Source organism: Grus americana, chromosome 2, assembly GCF_028858705.1.
Source record: "Grus americana isolate bGruAme1 chromosome 2, bGruAme1.mat, whole genome shotgun sequence".
In the NCBI taxonomy this organism is placed as follows: Eukaryota; Metazoa; Chordata; class Aves; order Gruiformes; family Gruidae; genus Grus; species Grus americana.
The window spans coordinates 99354894-99375262 of NC_072853.1; the positions used below are offsets into that span (position 1 = coordinate 99354894).

General features: G+C 36.8%; 1 protein-coding gene across 3 annotated transcripts in view; it reads left to right on the forward strand.

Moving 5' to 3' along the window:
* RANBP9 (RAN binding protein 9) overlaps positions 1 to 20356 on the forward strand; it is a 42625-nt gene extending 22269 nt beyond the window's left edge. Inside the window, exons 3-14 of one of the 3 annotated variants that reach the window (XM_054818049.1) lie at positions 410 to 462; positions 2445 to 2612; positions 5722 to 5744; positions 7817 to 8001; positions 8807 to 8919; positions 10244 to 10352; positions 11734 to 11924; positions 13693 to 13840; positions 15544 to 15617; positions 17967 to 18118; positions 18821 to 18932; positions 19352 to 20356. In XM_054818049.1, the coding sequence (XP_054674024.1) occupies positions 410 to 462; positions 2445 to 2612; positions 5722 to 5744; positions 7817 to 8001; positions 8807 to 8919; positions 10244 to 10352; positions 11734 to 11924; positions 13693 to 13840; positions 15544 to 15617; positions 17967 to 18118; positions 18821 to 18932; positions 19352 to 19482 (1459 nt within the window). In that variant the 3' untranslated portion in view covers positions 19483 to 20356. Of the gene's footprint in view, positions 1 to 409; positions 463 to 2444; positions 2613 to 5721; positions 5745 to 7816; positions 8002 to 8806; positions 8920 to 10243; positions 10353 to 11733; positions 11925 to 13692; positions 13841 to 15543; positions 15712 to 17966; positions 18119 to 18820; positions 18933 to 19351 lie in introns of those variants that run through there. The other 2 variants (XM_054818048.1, XM_054818050.1) reach the window with 2 other exon arrangements.
* The last annotated feature ends 13 nt before the right edge of the window (positions 20357 to 20369 follow it).

Here is a 20369-nt window from a genome sequence, read left to right on the forward strand (position 1 = left end):
AGTTTTTCCTCATTTTCAGACAGAACTTCCTGTGTTCCAGTTTGTGCCCATTGCCTGTTGATCTTAAAGGTCTTTTCCAACCTAAATGATTCTGTGATTCTAAATCATCTAGGCTCCCTCAAAGAGGAAAAGGCAGCTCCATCCATCCAAAGTCTAGGGTGATGAATTATCTACCTGTGATGACAGAGGGGTTTAGATAGCTCAGTCAGACCAACACCTAACAGTTAGACAGCAACGGTTAGTAAGATTGATTCTTTCAGTTCTCTTGCTGTTGTACCAGTATTAAATGACCTCTCAGCAGCTTAATTGGTATTTGATTAATCAGCATAGTGTTTCTTGGCAACATCCCACATATATATGTGGTTTTGTAAGAGACAGATAAATTTCTGTTGTTCTCTCATTTTTACAGTTACATGGGAATTGGGCTTTCGGCACAGGGTGTGAACATGAACAGACTACCAGGTATGTTTCAGTATTTAGTATGCTTGGTGAGTGAGTTACATTGGTTAATTGTGTTTTTAAAATATGCTCAACCTTGATGGGAAGGTTCTGGTAAGCAACAGAGAGTGTAGCATGACATCTCTGTGTTGTATTTGTTATCTGAATTATGTAAAGCTTGTAGCTAAAAACTTTAGCTTTTTATTAATTGTTTTACTGTACATTTGCTCCTGTACTACTTCCCTCAACTCTTAGTGTTATTTATAACATTATGCAAATACTTTTTAGCAAACAAATACATTTTAAAATTTGCATCATGTTTCCTGCTAAAAATGAAGCTATACATTGCCTTGCTCTGTAAACTGAATTTCTAGCAATAGAGATTAGCAACTATGATAAAAACTTTCTCAAACATGGAGTGAGTACCTTTCCAACCTTAATAGTAACAACGTGTAGCATAGTTTTCAGTTTTGACTGTTCCATTAACCTGCATGGTCAGGGACACTATCTTGTTAACAGTTGTCTACAGTATCTCTGTGTAGTATTTAAAGAAGTTTTGTGTGTGTGTGCATGTTAGGTTTTTTTAATAGATCTTTAAATGTAACAAAAAAAGGCAAGCTGACTTTTTGAAATCGTTACTATTAGCCAAGAACAAATTCATATTAATTTGACCTTAGAGTCTCTGTATTCTGTTTGTTTTGCATTGTTACTTTCTCACTCAAATGTTCTGGTAGAGATCCTTATGATGATGGCAAGTCCCATGTGAGCCCAGCTAAGGGTGATGAATTATTAGTGGGTGGCATTAAGTTTATTTTGAGTATGATTTAGGATGCATTGCAAATAATTATCAAAGATAACTACTAATCAATGTAACTGCAGTAATTTGGGGTATTTAATTTACTGAAAAATGCTTAATGTGCCACCTGAAGCTACTGATCGTACAGATGAGGGGCCCAAGTATGGAAAATACTTTCAAGTTAACCCATTACGCAGCAGCTTGACAGAAGAATAAACCCACAACCTTTTACTCTTCAAAAATCTGAGTTGTCAGTACAAATTCTAGTCAGATTGCGTGTGTGTATATACGTGTGTGTGTGTATACACACATGAAATTTGGCGATCTGTGTTAAAGGTGATGCTTTATATTGTTTTGAATAAGTATTTAATAGATCTGTTAGGAAGATTTTGTGATGCCTGAAAGTTTACTCCTTTTCTAGATGTTTTTGTTTAGTGTTGAACTGCAGAGAGTGTGGACAGGTATATTTAAATGAACTCAGACTAAAATTGCTTGCTGTGAATTTCATTGGGTTGTTTAACAATATGAAGCTTCTTAACTGGTTCTGCAGCTTCTTCACCTCCAAAATTAGCACCATATTTGCATACATAATGATTTACCTGCTGGTTGTGACTCACCTGTATTGATAATTTTTTTAAAATTTATTTTCATTTTTAGCAGCAGCAAAGCTAGTGACACTATAGTCTGGGGACTCTGCTATTATGCAGAGACTGCTTGCTGCTGAATAGTCATTAAGAATAATCAGGAGTAGAAATGTGTTTCCCCAGAGATGCATGTTTGGGTTTTAGCCAGGAAGAATTTGATTATGACACACAGTAGCAATAGTTCTGCAAGATGAAAGGGAGAACAGGAGAATCTTCACTGCTTTATTGGGACATGTCAGATCTGTATATATCTTTTCAAATTTCAGCATTGTAGCTGATCATATTTTTGGTGTTGATAATTTTGCATGTTTACTTAAAGAGAAAAATGTGTTATCTGAATTTGTATTACCTGTTATGTACTACAAGTGGAATTACCTGTTCAGCCATTTTGATAAAAGAAGTTGTCATTTCTTAAAATTAAATGGATGTCAGATAAGAAATCTTAGAAATCAGAAAGCTGAGCATAGAAATTAACCATATTAACCTGGTTAGAATATACTAACTTTGCGTAGTCTTTCCATTATTTCATAATAAAGGAATAAATTGAAAATGCTTTTGTTCTCTAGGTTGGGATAAGCATTCATATGGTTACCATGGAGATGATGGACATTCATTCTGTTCCTCTGGAACTGGACAACCCTACGGCCCAACGTTTACTACGGGTGATGTCATTGGTTGTTGTGTCAACCTTATCAATAATACCTGCTTCTACACAAAGAATGGACACAGCTTGGGTATGGAGAAACGTTGTCTTTAATGATAACATTATGTCTGTAAATATGTTGTAAATCTGAAATTCTCTTCATGTTAAGAGCAAAGTGTTCGAATAGTTCTTTCAATAGTCTCCTAATCTATGAATTAATTAAAGAATTGGGAAGAATAATTTCTTATGTGCCACTTGCACTGACATTCCTTGTGAATTTGGAAGGATTTGTTGTAGCATCTCATTCCACAGGACCTGCATTTATGAACTCTGCTACTAAATCCATAAATAGTACTTGATGTTTATAACATAAGGTAGTAGATGTAAGAGAATTGGAGAACTGATATAGCTAAAATTCATTGCTGCTGTATGGGGGGCACCTAGCCTTCACTAAAACCTTACATCACATAGGCATTATTTTGAACATATGTTGGACAACAGTGTCTGTTGGATTCCCAGTCTGGAGTCATGCATAGTTGGGCTAAAACTATGAATTAGACAAGTTGTGCTACAATTAAGTCCATTAAATCCTTGTAGTAAATTTTAGCATTATGCAACACTGCAAGACAATTTTTGAGTTTGAAGATGGCAGGAGGGGATAGAGATAAAATTTTTGATGCAATATATATAATTATTCAGTTACTTAATGCAGTTTAATGAGCAAACATACAGAGTGTAAAGAAAGAAGAAAAAAAATCCACTTCCTGCGTGAAGGAGAGAGCAAGGGCTTAAGATTTTGGAATTGTGCTGAGGGGAGTAGGAAGTTTCAAGGGATAAAGCTCAGAAAGAAGAAATAAGTTTTTTGTCATGGGTAGAAATATGATAAGGAACAGAGGCGCTAGCTTGAAATGAAGTAAGAGGTTGTTGAGATAGGAACACTTGAAGTCACTGTTCTGTTTTCTCACATTGCCAAATATGAGGAAGGTTTGGAAAGTAGTAAGGGGAAGGACGTGGTTTAAATTCTTCCTCTTGTCTCTTGGAACAAGACTGCCTGCTTGTTTCCTCAGGCCCTGAGCAAACAGATCTAACTCAGGAGTTGTCCTGCCCCTACTCAGAGCAGGGCATAGATGCCTCCAGAGGTCAATTCCAAGTAATCACTTCTGTGATTCTATTCCATCATGATGTAATGTTTCTTCTAAATTGAATGAGTCTATATACCTGGATTTAATACCTTGACACAGCAGTGGAACACTTGAACTTGTGTAGTTGTTTCTTTTGGCCCTGTTTCAGGGTATATGTCAAAATGGAAGGTAACAGGCTCATGTTGTGTTTATCCTAGTCTTTAACTGGGTTAAAGCTGAGAAGGGTAGTCTTACCTTACTCCTTTTTTTGGAACTACTAACAGTGTGCCTGCAGGTAAGTCGGATGAGATTGTTGATCAACCGAAGAGATACTGCTTTTCTGACTATCCTTATGGTTACATGCATGGAAGAGCTAGGAAGGGAGGAGCAGAACCTTCTCTTTCAGTGGAAGTGTTAAAGCAGACTGGGTTAGGCCAACTGTGAATCAACACTCCAAGTGATTAAAATTTGTTTAAGGAGGAGAACAGGATGGCATAGGTGAGGAGAAGCTAGTAAAATGTCATCTGTCATAGACAGAGTCTGACAAATGCTTCATGGATTTCAGAAGGAAACCTGACAGCTGTTCTCCTGTTGAGGGCTTTGCTAGCTTGAATTTCTGATAGAGGAAAATTGATTCTGTGTTTAGGGAAAAAAGAAGTTAGAAATTTTGTCTGTCTTGCTGAGTTGCTGCTGCTGCTGGTTGTCCAGAATTCCTATACGATTGTGACTTAGAGGACATTTATGTTTCTTCTCTGTGCCACAGATGCACTCCAGAGTATTGGAAATCTCTCGCTCAGCCCGGGATTTGGTGCTACATAAAGGGCTAAGCAATTATTTATGCAGGTGTGAAATCCTGGGTTGAAAAAAAACCCAAACCCTCCAAAAAACCCTAATACCTACATGTCAGTCATCATTCATCTATCTTGCCTACTGCCATGGTTATTTTGGAAAAGGGTGAATTGGATGTCAGAATGTGTTAAATAGAGAAAGCAGTAATAGCTTAGAAAAAGTTAGGGTGTGAACAGGTAATAAATAAAATTATAGCTTTGAGATGTGATGGGAGGAAACAGATTCACTCTATATGTCATTCTTTTGAATCAAAGATGTAAGGAATTCAGATGCTCTTGAGATTCGAACTCTTGGTAAAGAATGGAGATGGAAAGCAGGACTGGAATTTAGGACAAAAGGCTGAAAGCTTTGTTTTAATCTTAAATTTGAAAAGGCAGTGATACAAAATAAATAAGAGTTTGAGGGGATAAGTGGATTCGAATTATTATGCACTTGTAAAAAAAATAATTGAAGAAATACTTGCAACAATAAAGGAAATTATGAAATACTGTTATCATTTGGCTGTCAGAAGGAGATTTCCTGGTATTTATTTAAGTGAAAGCTTCTCCCCTCTCACCTCCCTACCTCCCCAATAGTTGCTTGAAGTTCCTGAAGTGTATAGAGGTCAGATTTTTCTCTAATCCTGAGACAGCAAAATCATTGCCTTGGTCTTAGGGGTAGATAGATGCTTGCAATTATATAACAAGATACTAAGCTATTCTGTTTGAAAACCAAACCATAATGCCCTGGTGTGGATTAGAGCAAAACATTTACCACACTGGTTTGGAGTACTATAGGCATGTGCTGCTCATGTAAAGAGAATGCCTACTGATGAAGAAAAGTAATAGCAAACAAGACAAGACACTGTTAAATCTTAGTGTGTCAGCATTAAGACATGCAAGTGAAAAAGTATCTTCAGATACTCTTATTTTTCCTGTTAATTTTAATCCATAACCAGAGTTTTCATACTTTTAAATTGGCGTATCTGTATGATGTTTGCTAAATCTTAAGCCCTATTTTGAAAAACTGAAGGCAAATTGAGTGCTTTTGAAGGAAAATTACTTTTTTGCCAAATACTGCCCTTTGTTAGTTAAGCACATCACTTGTGCCTAAGCATCATGGATATCACCATACTTTACTTATTTTTGAGATGGTTTGGGTGAGTTTTCTGAACATAAAATGATACACTTAAGACAATGAGGCTAGAATCCAGACATATGAAAATTAATCATAATTTTCTCTTTATTTCAGGCATCGCTTTCACAGATTTACCGGTAAGATAAGTGCATTTTCAGACAGCTTTGATGTGTATTATAAACAGATGTTTCAAATGTAACTCATGTTTACCCTCATGCTTCTTGGAAATACAGTGATAATTTTAAGAAATTTAATATCAGATATTTCTCCTCATCATTTCACTGATGATTTGTTAATTGAAGCAAAAAGTTTTTTGTTTTGACACTGATCCTCACAGGGGTTTTGTTTTTCATTTTTTTTAACAGTCAAGCATTTCCAATGGAATTTTAGCAGAAAATAATACACACCAGTAGTTATTACATACTTTATTTGACACATGCAGGCCTTACGTAGAAGTCAAAGCTACATTAAACACCAACATTGTGCATGTGTGTATACAGTTGTGTATCATATTCTGAAAGGTTGGCTACTTAAGACGTGGTCACTGTAACTCATGCTTGATGCCTAACTTTCAAAATCTTTCTCTTTAGTGTTCCCTCCATAAGTTCAAATGTATCAAAGATTTGGGGTTTTTTGGTGTGGGTTGTTTTGGGTTTGGTTTTTTTGTTTTTGGGTTTTTTTTTAAAGAAAGCTGCAGATATCTGAAGTCTTCTAGCTTTTCAGTCAGTTAAGTTGTACTTTCTTTAAAATCGTTATAAATGTGTTCCCTTTGCTACTGGTACAGACATGATACTGCACTTATTTTGGTTTTTTCTCTCATCTACTTCATTTCTGATTTAATCTGGTTAGGGTACAGTGCGTGATGCACTTCCATCTGGCCAGCTACTCTTGTTTGCTATGGCCTTAAGAGGCAAGGACAGATAAGGAAAAATGAAGTCAATAACCCAGTGCGCCTCTCAGCCCCGCCACAGGTCTGGGCACTTCGTGTAGGGAGCCACTGCCACTGCCCTGGATCTGTGAGATGCCAGCAGGGCTCCTTGCTAGCACACCGTACCAGCACAGGAAAACTAACACTGTAATCTGAAGTTTGAAGCTGGGCTCCTCCTCATTAGAATTGATTGCTTTCATCTCATTAAAAGACTTGAGGCTTGTGCTTTGTTGCTTAATCTAGACTAGGTAACACTATGAGCAAGGTTTATTTAAAAAAAATAAAAAAAAGGGAGTGAGGGCAAGATAGTCTTGGGCATGGTTTTAACAACAAGAATATTTTTCTTTAATTTCACTGGGCTTCAGTGTTCTTACTGATCTGCATGTTGATAACTTCTTTCTGGTAGCTTTAATTTATTTAGCTTATTCTGTAGATCAGGATACTATTATACTATACCACCATTGGTTGCATTGTAAATATGATGTAGGTATATTTATAAATTTAAAAAAAAAAAACAAAACCCAATGAAACCCCACCCGCACAAAACCCCACCTGATTGCGTTGCCATTGCTGAGATGCTAGCTGCATTTGAGAAAGTTACTTTAATCCCAACAGGCAGATTTTACTTTTCTCATATTTGGCATATTTCAAATTTGCATGGAGACCTAATCTCTAAGCAGAAAATAAAACTGAGACAACAATAAATGCTTTAAAGTCTTTTTCTAGATACAAGTCCAGGAATTCACGAGAACTTCAATGCACTGTTGCAGTTCTTTTTAGGCGCTACACTTGGACTTTGAGGCTAATGAGTTCTCTATCCTGTCAGTTCTTACCACTAAAATTCAGCGATGTTTTAAGTATTTCACCCCAAAAGGAAAATGGCCCACTTTGTAAGTTTAATTTTTGTTCTCTTTTTAAAAGAAACTTTAAACCTGGTCTTTAAAAATAATTTAAAAATTGGTATTTAATATTTTGTAAAATTGAAACTAGAAGTTGTAAACTTTAGCACAACTTTAAAAGTGCATTTTCTGACTAGAAAGAGAAGGATCAGTAAGGCTTTCTTATCTCAAAATAAAAAAAAATACGACCACTGGGAATAAAATTAATCAGGCATTGTATTTCTGCATTGGTAGAAGTTGCTTTAACTGCTGGACAGATGATCCAGAGGTATTTGCTGCTTCACACTACTAGTGGCAGTGGGGATATTATTACAGAGATAAAAAAAAAAGGTGGGGAATTCAGAATAAGAGGAAAAAAACTAATTAAAAAAATCTCTTGCAGCCAAACTTGTACCCTACAGTAGGGCTTCAAACACCAGGAGAGGTTGTGGATGCTAATTTTGGACAACACCCATTTGTATTTGATATTGAAGACTATATGCGAGAATGGAGAACCAAAATTCAAGCACAGATTGACAGATTTCCAATAGGAGATCGGGAAGGAGAGTGGCAAACAATGATTCAGAAGTAAGACTTTGAATATTGTTCATTTAAAAAAATATTAATAATTGCATGATTTCAGAGATCTTTAAAACATTGTACCTATTGTCTTGTGTCAAAAATTACAGATAGTATTAGAAACTAGTACAAATACTTTTGTTAAGGTAACGGGTTTGATAAACATGTAAAATTGAGCATGAATAGATGTGTGGGGAAGAGTTATCTACATCGTTAATAATTAGAGTTTATAATGATGAGCCTAAGCCTTCCATTCCGATTAGGCCTATCTAATGTGGATTGGGGAGTTTAGAAAAATCGCCATGGTTGTAATGGGCAGTTTTAATACTTTGGAGTCTGGAAATTTCCCTTCGTATTCTCAGCCTTCAACTGGTTAGGTTAAGTTGTGGCTCATTAGTGTTTCACTTAGAAATGGTGGATGTGGCTTTGCATTTTTTATTTCTTCAGTGAAAACAAAAAAATAGTGTGCAGAAATTTCACTTCAGTGTATGTAATGACCAAAAAAAAACCTTAATTAGGAGGTAATATTTTAATTGAGCCTACCTTTGGGTGGTGAATCATTTTTATTAAAATTCATCATAATAAAATGATACATTGATTTTTTTAAATTTCTGTACAGTGTTTTGAGGAAGATACTGACTCTTAACCGAATTACTTTTGTCTGACTTTTACAGAAATTTCTGAATTTCAAGTAGAATTCTTCATTTCAGTCACTTTTTTTTCCAGAAAAGGTTTTTTTTGCATTCAAAAGGTTCTTGGTTTCTTACCTGTATTTAATGAGTGTTTCTGGGTTTTGTTTTCTTTTTATTTTTAGAATGGTATCATCTTACTTAGTTCACCATGGATACTGTGCAACAGCAGAGGCATTCGCCAGATCCACAGACCAGACTGTGCTAGAAGAATTAGCTTCCATTAAAAATAGACAAAGTAAGGCTGGAAAGCACATTACATCCTTTTTTCCTCCCTTAAACAAATATTACCTAAAGCTTTCTCTTAAGCGTCATTGTAGAATTTCCTTTCAGCACTACTCAGTACAGTTCTATGCTGTCATATAAAGTTACACACGTATGAACAGCTGGTTAAGATGAACTTCTGCACTAACGCTTTGGAACTTGTTTGATGTAGTGGAATGTGGTAAATTACCTGTTGTCTTTCTCTTGAATGGAAAATTGTGATCTGTCTTAAGCAAATGTGTGTAATGTCTCTAAATGAGTGTTTGTGAGAGCTAATGGTCAGTCACAAACAGGAATGTAAAACTTAGTCTTGACAAACATTTAGACTTTTAACTGTGAAAAGGAGTAGGGTTTAGAGAATGCTTTATAAGTTAAATCAAATTGGAGTTTTCCTGCTTACAGATGTGAAGGGGAAGAGGACAAGGAGAATGAACAGCAGTTCAGTTCTAACTTGCTGTGGCAGTGCTGTTTGGCAGCCTGATGAAACAGTGCCTTCCCCGTTCATTTAAATCCCTGCTCTACGAACAAGAGCATTTGTGTGACTGCATGACATACCACATGGGGAAACTGCTCTGGTTGAAAAATACCCCATTCCTTGGGCTGTTTTTCATTTGGATCAATTTCTCTGTTGGTGAATAGAGCTGTGAGGCTGTTGGCAACTTGTGCCAGGTTACAGCAATGGAAGCATCAACTAAAGCAGGGACTGTTGTGGAAGGGTTTAGTCAACTGTAACCTGACTGGAACCATGTGTTGTAGGTGAGAGAGACTAAATTTTGTTTTTCTTAGTCAAAATTGAACCTGTGGGAGTGGGATGCAATTTGGATGTTCTTGGGTGATAATAGTTTGGTACATACTTATTTCTAAAGGTGTGAAAATGAGAAATAAATCGCAGAAGAGTGTCTGCAATCTTAATCTAACTCTACATGTGCAATCTGAGTACAAAGTAGTTGTATGCTGGCAATCAATAAAAATACTGAGTACTCATTTAGATATATGTAGGTGAAGTGCAGTTCTTAAATGTTCCTATTGAACATTTTAAGGAAGCATGATCTTTCTTTACACTTTTTTTTTTCTAAGAGGAAAAAAACGTGTTGATTGATCGTTGCAGTGTCTTTTAATCATTAATTTACATGTATTAATCTGTAAGCTGTCCATTTAACTGATGTTGGTTTTGGTGAACAGAAATTCAGAAATTGGTTTTGGCTGGATGAATGGAGAACCCATTGAAACAACATAACAGCTGTATCCAAGTTTACTAGAAAAAAATCCTAATCTCTTATTTGTTTTTTGGTGAACAGGAATTCAGAAATTGGTTTTAGCAGGAAGAATGGGAGAAGCCATTGAAACAACACAACAGTTGTATCCAAGTTTACTAGAAAGAAATCCTAATCTCTTATTTGCATTAAAGTGAGTCTTCAAATTATACAGATGTGTGTTTATAGATGGCGCAGTACCTTCTGAGACAAGACAGTTACTCATTTAAAGCTTTCACAGAAATTTAAACAAAGTTAAGCAGCGGGGTTTTTTTAGAAAATGTGTATAGTTCACTTTTTTTATGCTATATTATTTGCTACATGTTTAACTAGATTTTGTCATCAAGGTCCTGTTTTGCAGCATAATTCACATCTCACTGTAGACTTGTTCTCTAGAACTAAGTTTTGTAATTTTTTAAATCAATTTTAAGCAGTTTGGGTGTCAAGTAAAACTTAAAATGTAAACTGATACAGTATCATATTCAAGAAGGTTAAGAGTCCTGTTGGCATAAGTTGGTCTGTTCCTCCAAATGGGTGACTGACTTTAAATGAGCTGTTTCACTCCCTGTCACTTTACTAGAAACCTTTTGCTAATACTGTGGAAATTCCATAATCCCAAAGAGTTCTCTTGGTTTCCCAGGCACACAATAGTCACCTTCATTCTGGCATTTTTACTTGCCAGCTGCGCTGATCCTCCAGAATTCTGTATCACGTTGTAGTGTTTGAATGTGGAAAAAATCTGTTATCTCCTATAAGAACAAAGCACTTTAATTTTTATGTTCCATTAAGTAACTTGGAATGTGTTTGAAGTCTGTCACGCTCAAGTGCTGAACAGAATTCATGTGATAGTACTGCAGACTTACCACAGAATTCACAAAATGTGAACATTGTGATGAAAGACTTCACTCAATAATATCAATTGTATGTTATCTTTCTCTCAGTCTGACTTTCTAAATTTTGCTTGTTGTATTGAGGCTGTCCAAGCCTAAAACCTAAAGCAGTAGTCTGTAGTAAAACCTCCTTACCTAAAATAAAATTGACAAAGAGCAACAGCCTCTAAAGGGAAGGTTTGTATGAGCTTGCTTTTCAAACTGTTTTCTAGTGCAAATGTTTAATGTTAAGAGCTACTGTTCAATGCTTACTGTTCCAGACAGTCAAACTATGTTCTCATTTACTTTGAGAGAAATGACAGACATGACAACATAACAACATATCCTTCTCAAGAAATAACCTTGCCCCTGCCAATAAAACAGTTAAAACAAGAAAATACAGTTTCGTTCTCTAAACTTTGAGGACGTATTGACGTAGTCTGTCCTTGAAGGATAATATTCCTGTTCTCCTCTGTCACAAATTTTGTAACTGTGTGGTTTTGGCTGAATACTCCAAAGCTAATTGATGATTGGGTTACTGACATCCAGCATTTTGTTGAGTCAGACTTTTTGTATATTTAACACTAAAATTAAATCATTTCTATCATTGGTAAATTGAAATGTGTAAATTGTTTTATTAGCTTAACTTTTTTGCTTTTTGTTTAGGGTGCGCCAGTTTATAGAGATGGTGAATGGTACAGACAGTGAAGTGCGATGTTTGGGAGGCCACAGTCCAAAATCTCAAGATAGTTACCCTGTTAGCCCACGATCGTTCAGTAGTCCTAGCATGAGTCCCAGCCATGGAATGAATATTCACAATTTGGCAACAGGCAAAGGGAGCAGCACACACTTTTCTGGTAAGTTGATGTGGAGGATATGCTGTATAGATTTGGATATACCACACCATGTAGATTCATTTGTTCATACAATTAAGTATCAGGAGAAGTTACAAATACTTGCAGACAATTTGGTTTACTTAAGAGTTGACACTGAGTGCTTTGTATAAAAAGTATAAATGATTAAAATATGTGATTCACAGTCACTGGGGAAATGGAAAGTGTATAAATAGAATCAAATCTTTCTTGCTTGTGCCCTTGGTTTTACTAAGGGTTTGCAATGCAGATTGCCACTGATTTCTAAGAAATACTTGCTTCCAGGACATGGAAGATTCTGCCACAAATTTCTGTTGTCCTTTCCATGATAATTTATGGCTTGGGCGAGGTGATTTAAATGCAGCAAGTAGTTTACATGGTCCATTTCCTATGGTGTTTATGGAATAGTAGGTACAGCTGCTCTTGCATAGGAAATACCAGAAGCTAGGTGGTGGAGTTAGGTAAGACTTCCTGCTGGCAGCCAAATTTCAGTCTGCACAGTTGAAACAACTCTGAGAGCATCTGTGTGGTGGTAAAGCTTCAGAGCGAAGCTGTGGATGTTCAGAGCTGCCCCGTGCCTATGGGGAGATCCCCGTGCCTTCCAAAACACCCCTGCAGGGAAGAGGTTGGGCATGTTAAAATGGTACGCGAATGTGTCATCTGTCAACCCAAGACTCTTAATGTAGCAGAGGCCATCTTTCACTTCTGTTTCATTCTTAAATCCAAACTGGACCTAATCAGGGGCTTTTTTAAATTTTTTTTTTTCTTCTTGGTGGAATTGAGTAGGAAGCCAGTGTAGCCTGGCTACCAGAATACCTGCTGCCCTTGGAAGGGCAGCAGTGTTGCTGCTCTTCCCTCTGTGTCAAGACCGTGCTATCATGTGTATGAGTTGGAGGTCCACTCAGATTTGCTGTTTGTTCTTCAGGTGGTTATTTGGATGCGCTGTAGAAAATACCTCTAACTTTCTCATTTTTGAAAATAGAGGCACCAGTTAATAAGCAAGTTGATGAATGCATTATTAGAATTAAGGTTTGGGATTTCCTGAATGGCAGCAGCTGTTTTGTTTATAATACGCCCTTCCCGTGACCTCTTTCTATATTAGAAGATACTGGGGAGCTCCTGCTTTTGGGCTTGATAGAACTGGCAATTACATGTTTGCTTCAAATAGTAGTTTCTTGATTATATTTTAGAAGGGTCAGAAGAGGTTTTAGCCAGACATCATAATTTCACAGCATGGTGTAATTTTATTTAGCAAAGCACAATATTAACAATTAAAATAATTATATGGGGAAGGAGGGAGGTCGTATTTAAGTGTAGCAACATGTAAAGTATTTTCAGCATTGAATTTTACTGTGTATTTATTAAGAGAATTATATGATTAGGAATTAGTAAGATGAATGTCTGCTTCCATTCATAATGATTACAGTGGCCTAGGAAATATTTTCAGATCTTTCAGAAACAATGTATCACTTTTAAAAAAAAAAAAAAAAAAAAAAAAGATGTTTCTACCTTGATGCAGGTTTCTGTTTTACTGGTGTACAAGTGAAAAACCTTCTCATTGTTAAATAATGCTTAACATCTGTACTGCAGAAAACTTAAAGGTTCAAATACCTGAAACACAGTGGCTAAGTATTTGAGTTTGTTTGGCAAATCTAGCTTTTACTGACCAGGAACAATTAAGCTACTTACTTCTATAAATTGGTACTTACAAATAAATTTGTAGATCATTACAGTTATTAAAACTTTCTTTCAGGGTTTGAAAGTAGTTGCAGTAATGGAGTAATATCAAATAAAGTGCATCAATCTTACTGTCACAGTAAACACACGACCACCAGCTTGAATGTACCAGAGCTCAACAACATAAATGTATCAAGATCACAGCAGGTTAACAGCTATTCCAGGTGAATAAACTTCAGATGCTTCTAACTTACATTAAGGCTTGTGTTATCCATGTGCTTGTATTGCAGAGAAGAGTTTTCAGTGGGATTAGATGTGATTTTTTTTTTTCAAGGATAGTTAAAACATTTATTGTCAGGGACCAACAGCTTGTGATCACTCTTAGTGTGCTTTGATTGTTTTATTTTAACTTCTCAAGCTTAAAAGATTGTTTTCTCCTGTTTGGTTAAAGAAATGTAATGGACAAAAATAAATTTCCTTGCTTATAGCTATTTATGGTCAGTTTCAAAGTTGTATAGTGAAGATTAACTAGCTCTCTGGCACTTGAGATTTTAATTTAAGCTGCTGATATTGATTTAAGCATGTTGCACGTAGGTAATGAAGTCTTCCAGATACTCTGTGGCAGTACCTGCAAAGTAAACACAATTGAGATGCATATGAAATGCGGACTCCCTTCCATTGCACACACAAGAATTGTTTGCGTACTCCAATCACTGTCACTTGTGCAAACATGTTCAATTCAGAGCATGAAAATAGATGTATTAACCAGGGTTAATATGGTCATTCATAACCAGTAAATATTAAGCTCTGAGTCGCACAGATGCAGCAGAAACTAATTTGATGTGAAGTACAACAGTACTTGGCTGTGGTGTCCAAGATGGATTCCCAAAACTGCCAACTAGGATGTGATGATGTGGTGATAACAAAGTATTTCAGTTGGATAGTGATGGTTGGGGGGAAAAAAGTAAGAGTAACAGTTTACTTTTTAACTTCATGATTTGTGTTTGCGTCAGCAATTGCCTCTGCCAAAAAGCCTGGCCATGTCCAGGCAACTTTAAGATTTTTTTTTTTCGCAGGAGGAAGACAATTCCTTGGCTGCAGTGTTGCCCAGTCAGAGAGGCCTTTTGGTTTCCTTCCTTAAAGGAAGCTGAATATTTTTGGTTGCTCAGAAGCAATTTAATTTAACTTTTAATTTAAATCTTTTTGGTCGAGAGAGGTTTTAGGTTGTCATTCTCCATGACGAAATAGAACAGGCTGGGATGTAACTGTCAGCAAAGCTCAGTCCCCAAAGCCATGCTGGCATTTTCTAAAAGTGCTTCTGTGACCTTCTACGAGCAAAGTGTGGTGAAGAGTTGTATGCTCTGAATTTGCCTTCAAGTATCTCTTCAGTGTCTTGGTTTACTCAGTATTTGCTTTAGGTTTTTCTTCTTTTCCCCTGGCATTCCACTGAGAGTAAATGAGAGGTTCAAAAAGCTTTTTTGAAAGAATTACTTGCCTAAATAGGATATCCTCAAAGTAAGCTGTATATTGAGTTAACTGTGTTTAAAAAAAAAAAACAAACCACCAAAACGTGGGAATAGTATATTTTCTCAATGCGTTTTCTCCAGCTGTATGTATGTACAGATAGATAAACAAGGTAAAACTTTTTGGTGTGTATTTAGAAAGTGTTACGCTACTTACTCCTGATAATGTTTAATTTTTCAGCAGCTGAAAATGTTATTTTACTGAATTTCAATGTTAGTTGAGAGTGCCTTGAAATTCTCCCTGGTGCTCTGGTATCACCAGTTGCTATGGAAAAAACTGTGGTCTAACTTGGTAATATTTAAAAGCAGCTTTTCAGTAGCCAAGATGAGCAAGTACTGTGCAGAAGTTGTGAAGAAGATAGTCCTATGTACTGAAGTAAAATTTTTTATTGCTCTCTTTCCAGCAATGATGTAGACATGGAAACAGATCACTACTCCAATGGGGTTGCTGAGACTTCATCCAATGGCTTCCTAAATGGTAGTTCTAAACATGATCACGAAATGGAAGAATGTGACACAGAAATGGGTCTGCAGTGATATTTCTTACATTTTTATTAAGTGATGGCAACAAGGTTATGTTTTTACTTGCAATGCTTCCCAACTTGAAAATTAAGGATATTAGCTCAAATTTTGTTTGTTTGTTTGTTTGTTTTGCTGTTATTAGATGTAAATCATACAACCACTGATTTAGGTGGTCCGAGGTCAGTGTGAGAAGAGGGGAAACTGGTAACTGATGGATATTGAAACTGTCATCAGTTTCTAAGGAAGTACTTTTGAGAGGAAACATCCTGTTGTGTTGCATGCCTGGGTTAGGGTTGGCAGGTTGCTTTTCCCTCTTTCCCTAGTCCTCTTACTGTTCGTGGTTCTCATGGCATCTTTGCACTTGATAGTAAGAGTAGAAATTCGAAATCACTTTTATTGAAGAATGCAAACTACTAAATATGAAATGCTCAAGAAAAGAGCTATATTTGGGAACTGAGGTGTAAAACAAGAACAAAAAAAAAAAGTTTTCCACCAAAAAAATATCCTGTTGTACATAGTTGTGGTCTAAAAAAAACCCTGTATTTTATTTAACCTGCTTTATACTCAGTCATACTTGTTGAGGTTAGTGACAATTGAGTATTGAAATACCCTCTGATTGCCAGCACACCATAAAAAAAGATACTGTTGACTCTGTCACAGTGCTGGCTGTCCCTGTCCAGGAAAGGCAGTCAGATCACTTAAGTGTGCGCGGGCTGGAGCTTAGACAATGGTTGTTATTGCTGGCGGAGGAATCCATCCCAGCCATTTCTACAGTTGCAGAACTATCTTCTCCATCAATTGATTTAACCAGACATCAATTAATAGGTAGTTTAAATTAAATGTGAAACTCAAGACATGGCCAGTAAACTTTCAGAACGCAGTGGTACTCACAACTATCTGTGAACACCTCACAGTTCTGAGGGCGTGTGCTGCTGCCAATCAGGCAGCTTTGCTGGTAAATAAATAATAGGTGATTGTTGAAAAGCAAATACAATTCTGCTACAGCCCTGGAGCAGGGAGATGGAAATCGCCAGACTCGTTTCCCTGCCTTATGCTCTGAACTGGGTAATAAGAAGGCTGGTTATTATTTTCTGTGACAGAAAACCCAAAACTCTTCTTTGCTCTCTTGCAGCCTTTCCCACAGGAGGCTTGCTGTGGCAGACATGAAGCAGCTGCACAGGGCGCAGAGTTGTTTGTGGTTTTTTTAATGTAGTTTTCTGCCTTTGGAAAGCAATGTCCTAAATTGGGCTGCAGCTAGCAACAAGCTTGAAGACTTGTGGGTGCTTCACCTTTGTAAAAAAGAAATGTGGCTCCTCAGCCTACATTGTTTACTCCCCACAGTTTGAGTTTGGTGGTTTTTTGCTTTTTGAAATATTTATATATTCTCCTTAGTGCTGTGTATGTAATGTTAGGCAGGCAGATTTTTTTTCAGAGGTAGTATGCTCACACTTACAAATCCTTGTTGGAAACAGTGGTCAAAATACATCACTAGATGGCAATGTTAACATCAGAAAGAAGAATGGTTTTGTAATTAAAGTGTACATCAAAATTTGGATTCAAAACTTGATTCCATTGATAAAAAAAGACAAGGAATAGCTAAATTCCCCCCTGCCCCTTTTTTTTACAGGTTGCTTTAGTTGTAAATTTAAAAACAGCAGAACTTTCAGAGAAGCCAAGGATTGATTTACTATTCATAAACTGCATTAATATATTTTGAAATCACCCATATTGGGGAATATTGTAGCAAACCGTAAAGAAATTGATTGTAGTGTTCTGCTTGATTACAAAAGAAGCCTGAAATGTTCAAATTACTAAACTAATGTATTCTACAAGGAGTACAAACAGTCTAAATGATCGTCTTGTAGCAACATCCATTGTGGCTGTTTGGGAAGTTCAAGGGCTTTTACCCTCCATTAGCAGTTCTGGCTTTGGTGCGTCTTTAGAGCTGCAATGCCAAAGAATTAAAAAGGCAGAACTGTGTGGACTTTTATTGTTGTTGATGCTAATTTTAAACTCTCATAAAATTTTAGGGTAAAATTTGGTTCATAGTTTAAAATTAACCATTTCAAAATAAACAGCACATGTAGACAGGCTTTGCTGTTAGTTAACTAAGCCTTAAAGTTTACAAAGGAGCAGTTCAACAGTGCTCGCTATAGGAGTACGTTATGCCAAGGTCTCTGGCCCGACATGCTTTCTCTCTGAGAAGGCAGGTGTCTTTGGAGTGAAATCAGTGCGGATTCTCTAGATCCATAGGTTGTAAATGTCAACTCTATTAGTGGTGATGATGATGGTATCATTTTTGCAGAAGTAGATTCAAGTCAGTTAAGACGTCAACTATGTGGCGGCAGCCAAGCGGCTATTGAAAGAATGATCCATTTTGGAAGAGAATTGCAAGCAATGAGTGAGCAACTAAGAAGAGAATGTGGCAAAAACACAGCGAATAAGAAAATGCTGAAGGTATGTTTAATCTTGAGATTGTAGTGTTAAGGTGAATAACTGCTGCCCAGCAGAAACTTTCCACAGTGTGCAGCATTGCAATACTGTTCTGCTTTAACTTCTGCAATTTATTTTTGTGTGTGTCTGAGAGCAGTGTTCTAGTTAGCTGTGGTGTGGCACTGTCTCCTGTCTTCTCTGTGTAGCATGTTCACAGGGAAGATAATTTCATACTGTAATACAATTAAAACCAGAGATGAATTTAGCACTTCCCTCTATCTCATTTCTGGCCATGTAGCTTGGCCTCCTCAATCAGAGTGCTGTTTTCAGCTCTAATGATAAACGAACCACAAGAAAGAGGATCGATACAGATGCTTAAATTGTGCTCTCTTCAGTGCTCTGTGTGTTAATTAGTTTACCTTGATTTGAGACTGCTCTGGAAAAGAACTCCCCTGCCAAAGACCAACTGTGCAATTTTCAGTCTGTTTTTTTTTTTTTTCTCTCTTTCCCAGTCATGTGCTGCTAACGTTTGTCTTTCTGTTGGGAAAAACCACTGCTGGCTCAAAATGCAACAAACCCTGTTCCAGTTTCTTTTTATCCTTTTGTATTGGTGAGGGTCATTGACAATCACCTTTGATTTTTGAATCAAAACTGGTGAAGAAAATAGTCCTCATTCTCATTAGTAGGATATAGCTGTGAGATGTAATAAAAATCATCTTTCCACAGGATGCATTCAGTTTACTTGCATATTCAGATCCCTGGAGCAGCCCTGTTGGAAATCAGCTTGACCCGATACAAAGAGAACCTGTGTGCTCTGTACTGAACAGTGCAATACTAGGTAAGGAAGGCCCGGTGGTCTTCAGGTGTGGCACGGGTGCCTTGCCTTCCGGCCAGCTAGCACCGCTGCTCACTGTACATCATCCGATGAGCTGGCTGAGTGGTGAACACACTACAGCAGTGTTACAGTATGCTCTTTTAGTAAGGGGCGGGGGGGTGTGGGGGGGCATATTAATGTAACAGACATCATCATCTTTTGTTGTTGTTCAAAGCAGAGCAGGCTTGTTCAATAATGGCACTATGCGGGGAACTTGAAAATGCCACTCTTGCTCCTGCTGGGTCTTACTGTAAGAGCAAACTTTGCAAGTAAACACAGGAATTTTGAAATGAATGTTTTAAGCTAGCTTAAAATTTAAGTTTTCAGTACATTACTATGAAATTAATCAGGTATTTTAACTGCCACCTTTGATTCTTCTTCAGAGACTCACAACCTGCCAAAGCAACCACCGCTTGCCCTAGCAATGGGACAAGCGTCACAGTGTCTGGGATTGATGGCTCGATCAGGAATTGGATCCTGTGCGTTTGCCACAGTGGAAGACTACCTACACTAGCTATGCATTTGAAGATCAGAAAGGTGTTGTGGCACATTCAACATGGAAAGTAGACCAGCTCTGCTGACTGGAATTTGGAATTTTAATTATGTACTAAGGACAAGTCTGTTGCTTTATGTTGCTTCCTAGTTTACAGCATGATGCAAATGATTTCTAACTTAGTGTTAGGAGAAAATTTCCATCTTTAAACCTCTTGGACAACTAAGAGTTGAAAATATCACTGATAATGTCAGACATCCAAATTGATGAGTAACAATCCTCTAAACGATTGTCCAAAACAAACCAAAAATCCTGCTACCTTGTGGTGGGACGGACTAGAAAACACAGATGTATTAGCATGTGGGTGATGTAAACGTCGAGCAGGATGACTTGCCAACCTCCACCCCCATTGTTGTTACATAGTTCAATCAGTGTAATTTGCAAAATGCATAAACACCTGATGGTTTGGATACATAGTGTTGATGGGAAGAAATGATATTTTTTAATGTGTACTGTAAAACTTGAATTACTCAGGAGCTGAGTGAATATGTTTGTTGCTACTTACAATCCCAACCTGTTGATCTTAGTAGGGTTTGTTTGTTTTTTTTTTTTTGTTTTAACATGGTCTTTTCAACTTTGTTTCCTTGTTTAACTACAGAAAGCTTCTGTTGTGTAGACTCACCAGTTTAACTGTTGTATTATAACAGTATTACATGTCAACACAGTGTGGTTATGACCTATTTATATAAAAACCAAATATTTAGTCAATTTACAGTCTTAATTTAATCTTTGTACACCTTGCATTTTTAAAAGTGCTTAAATAGTACTATATTGCAATAAAATGTAGTGATATCATAATTAACCAGCCATTAAAAACTTACTTCTACATACATGGTAGCATGGACTTG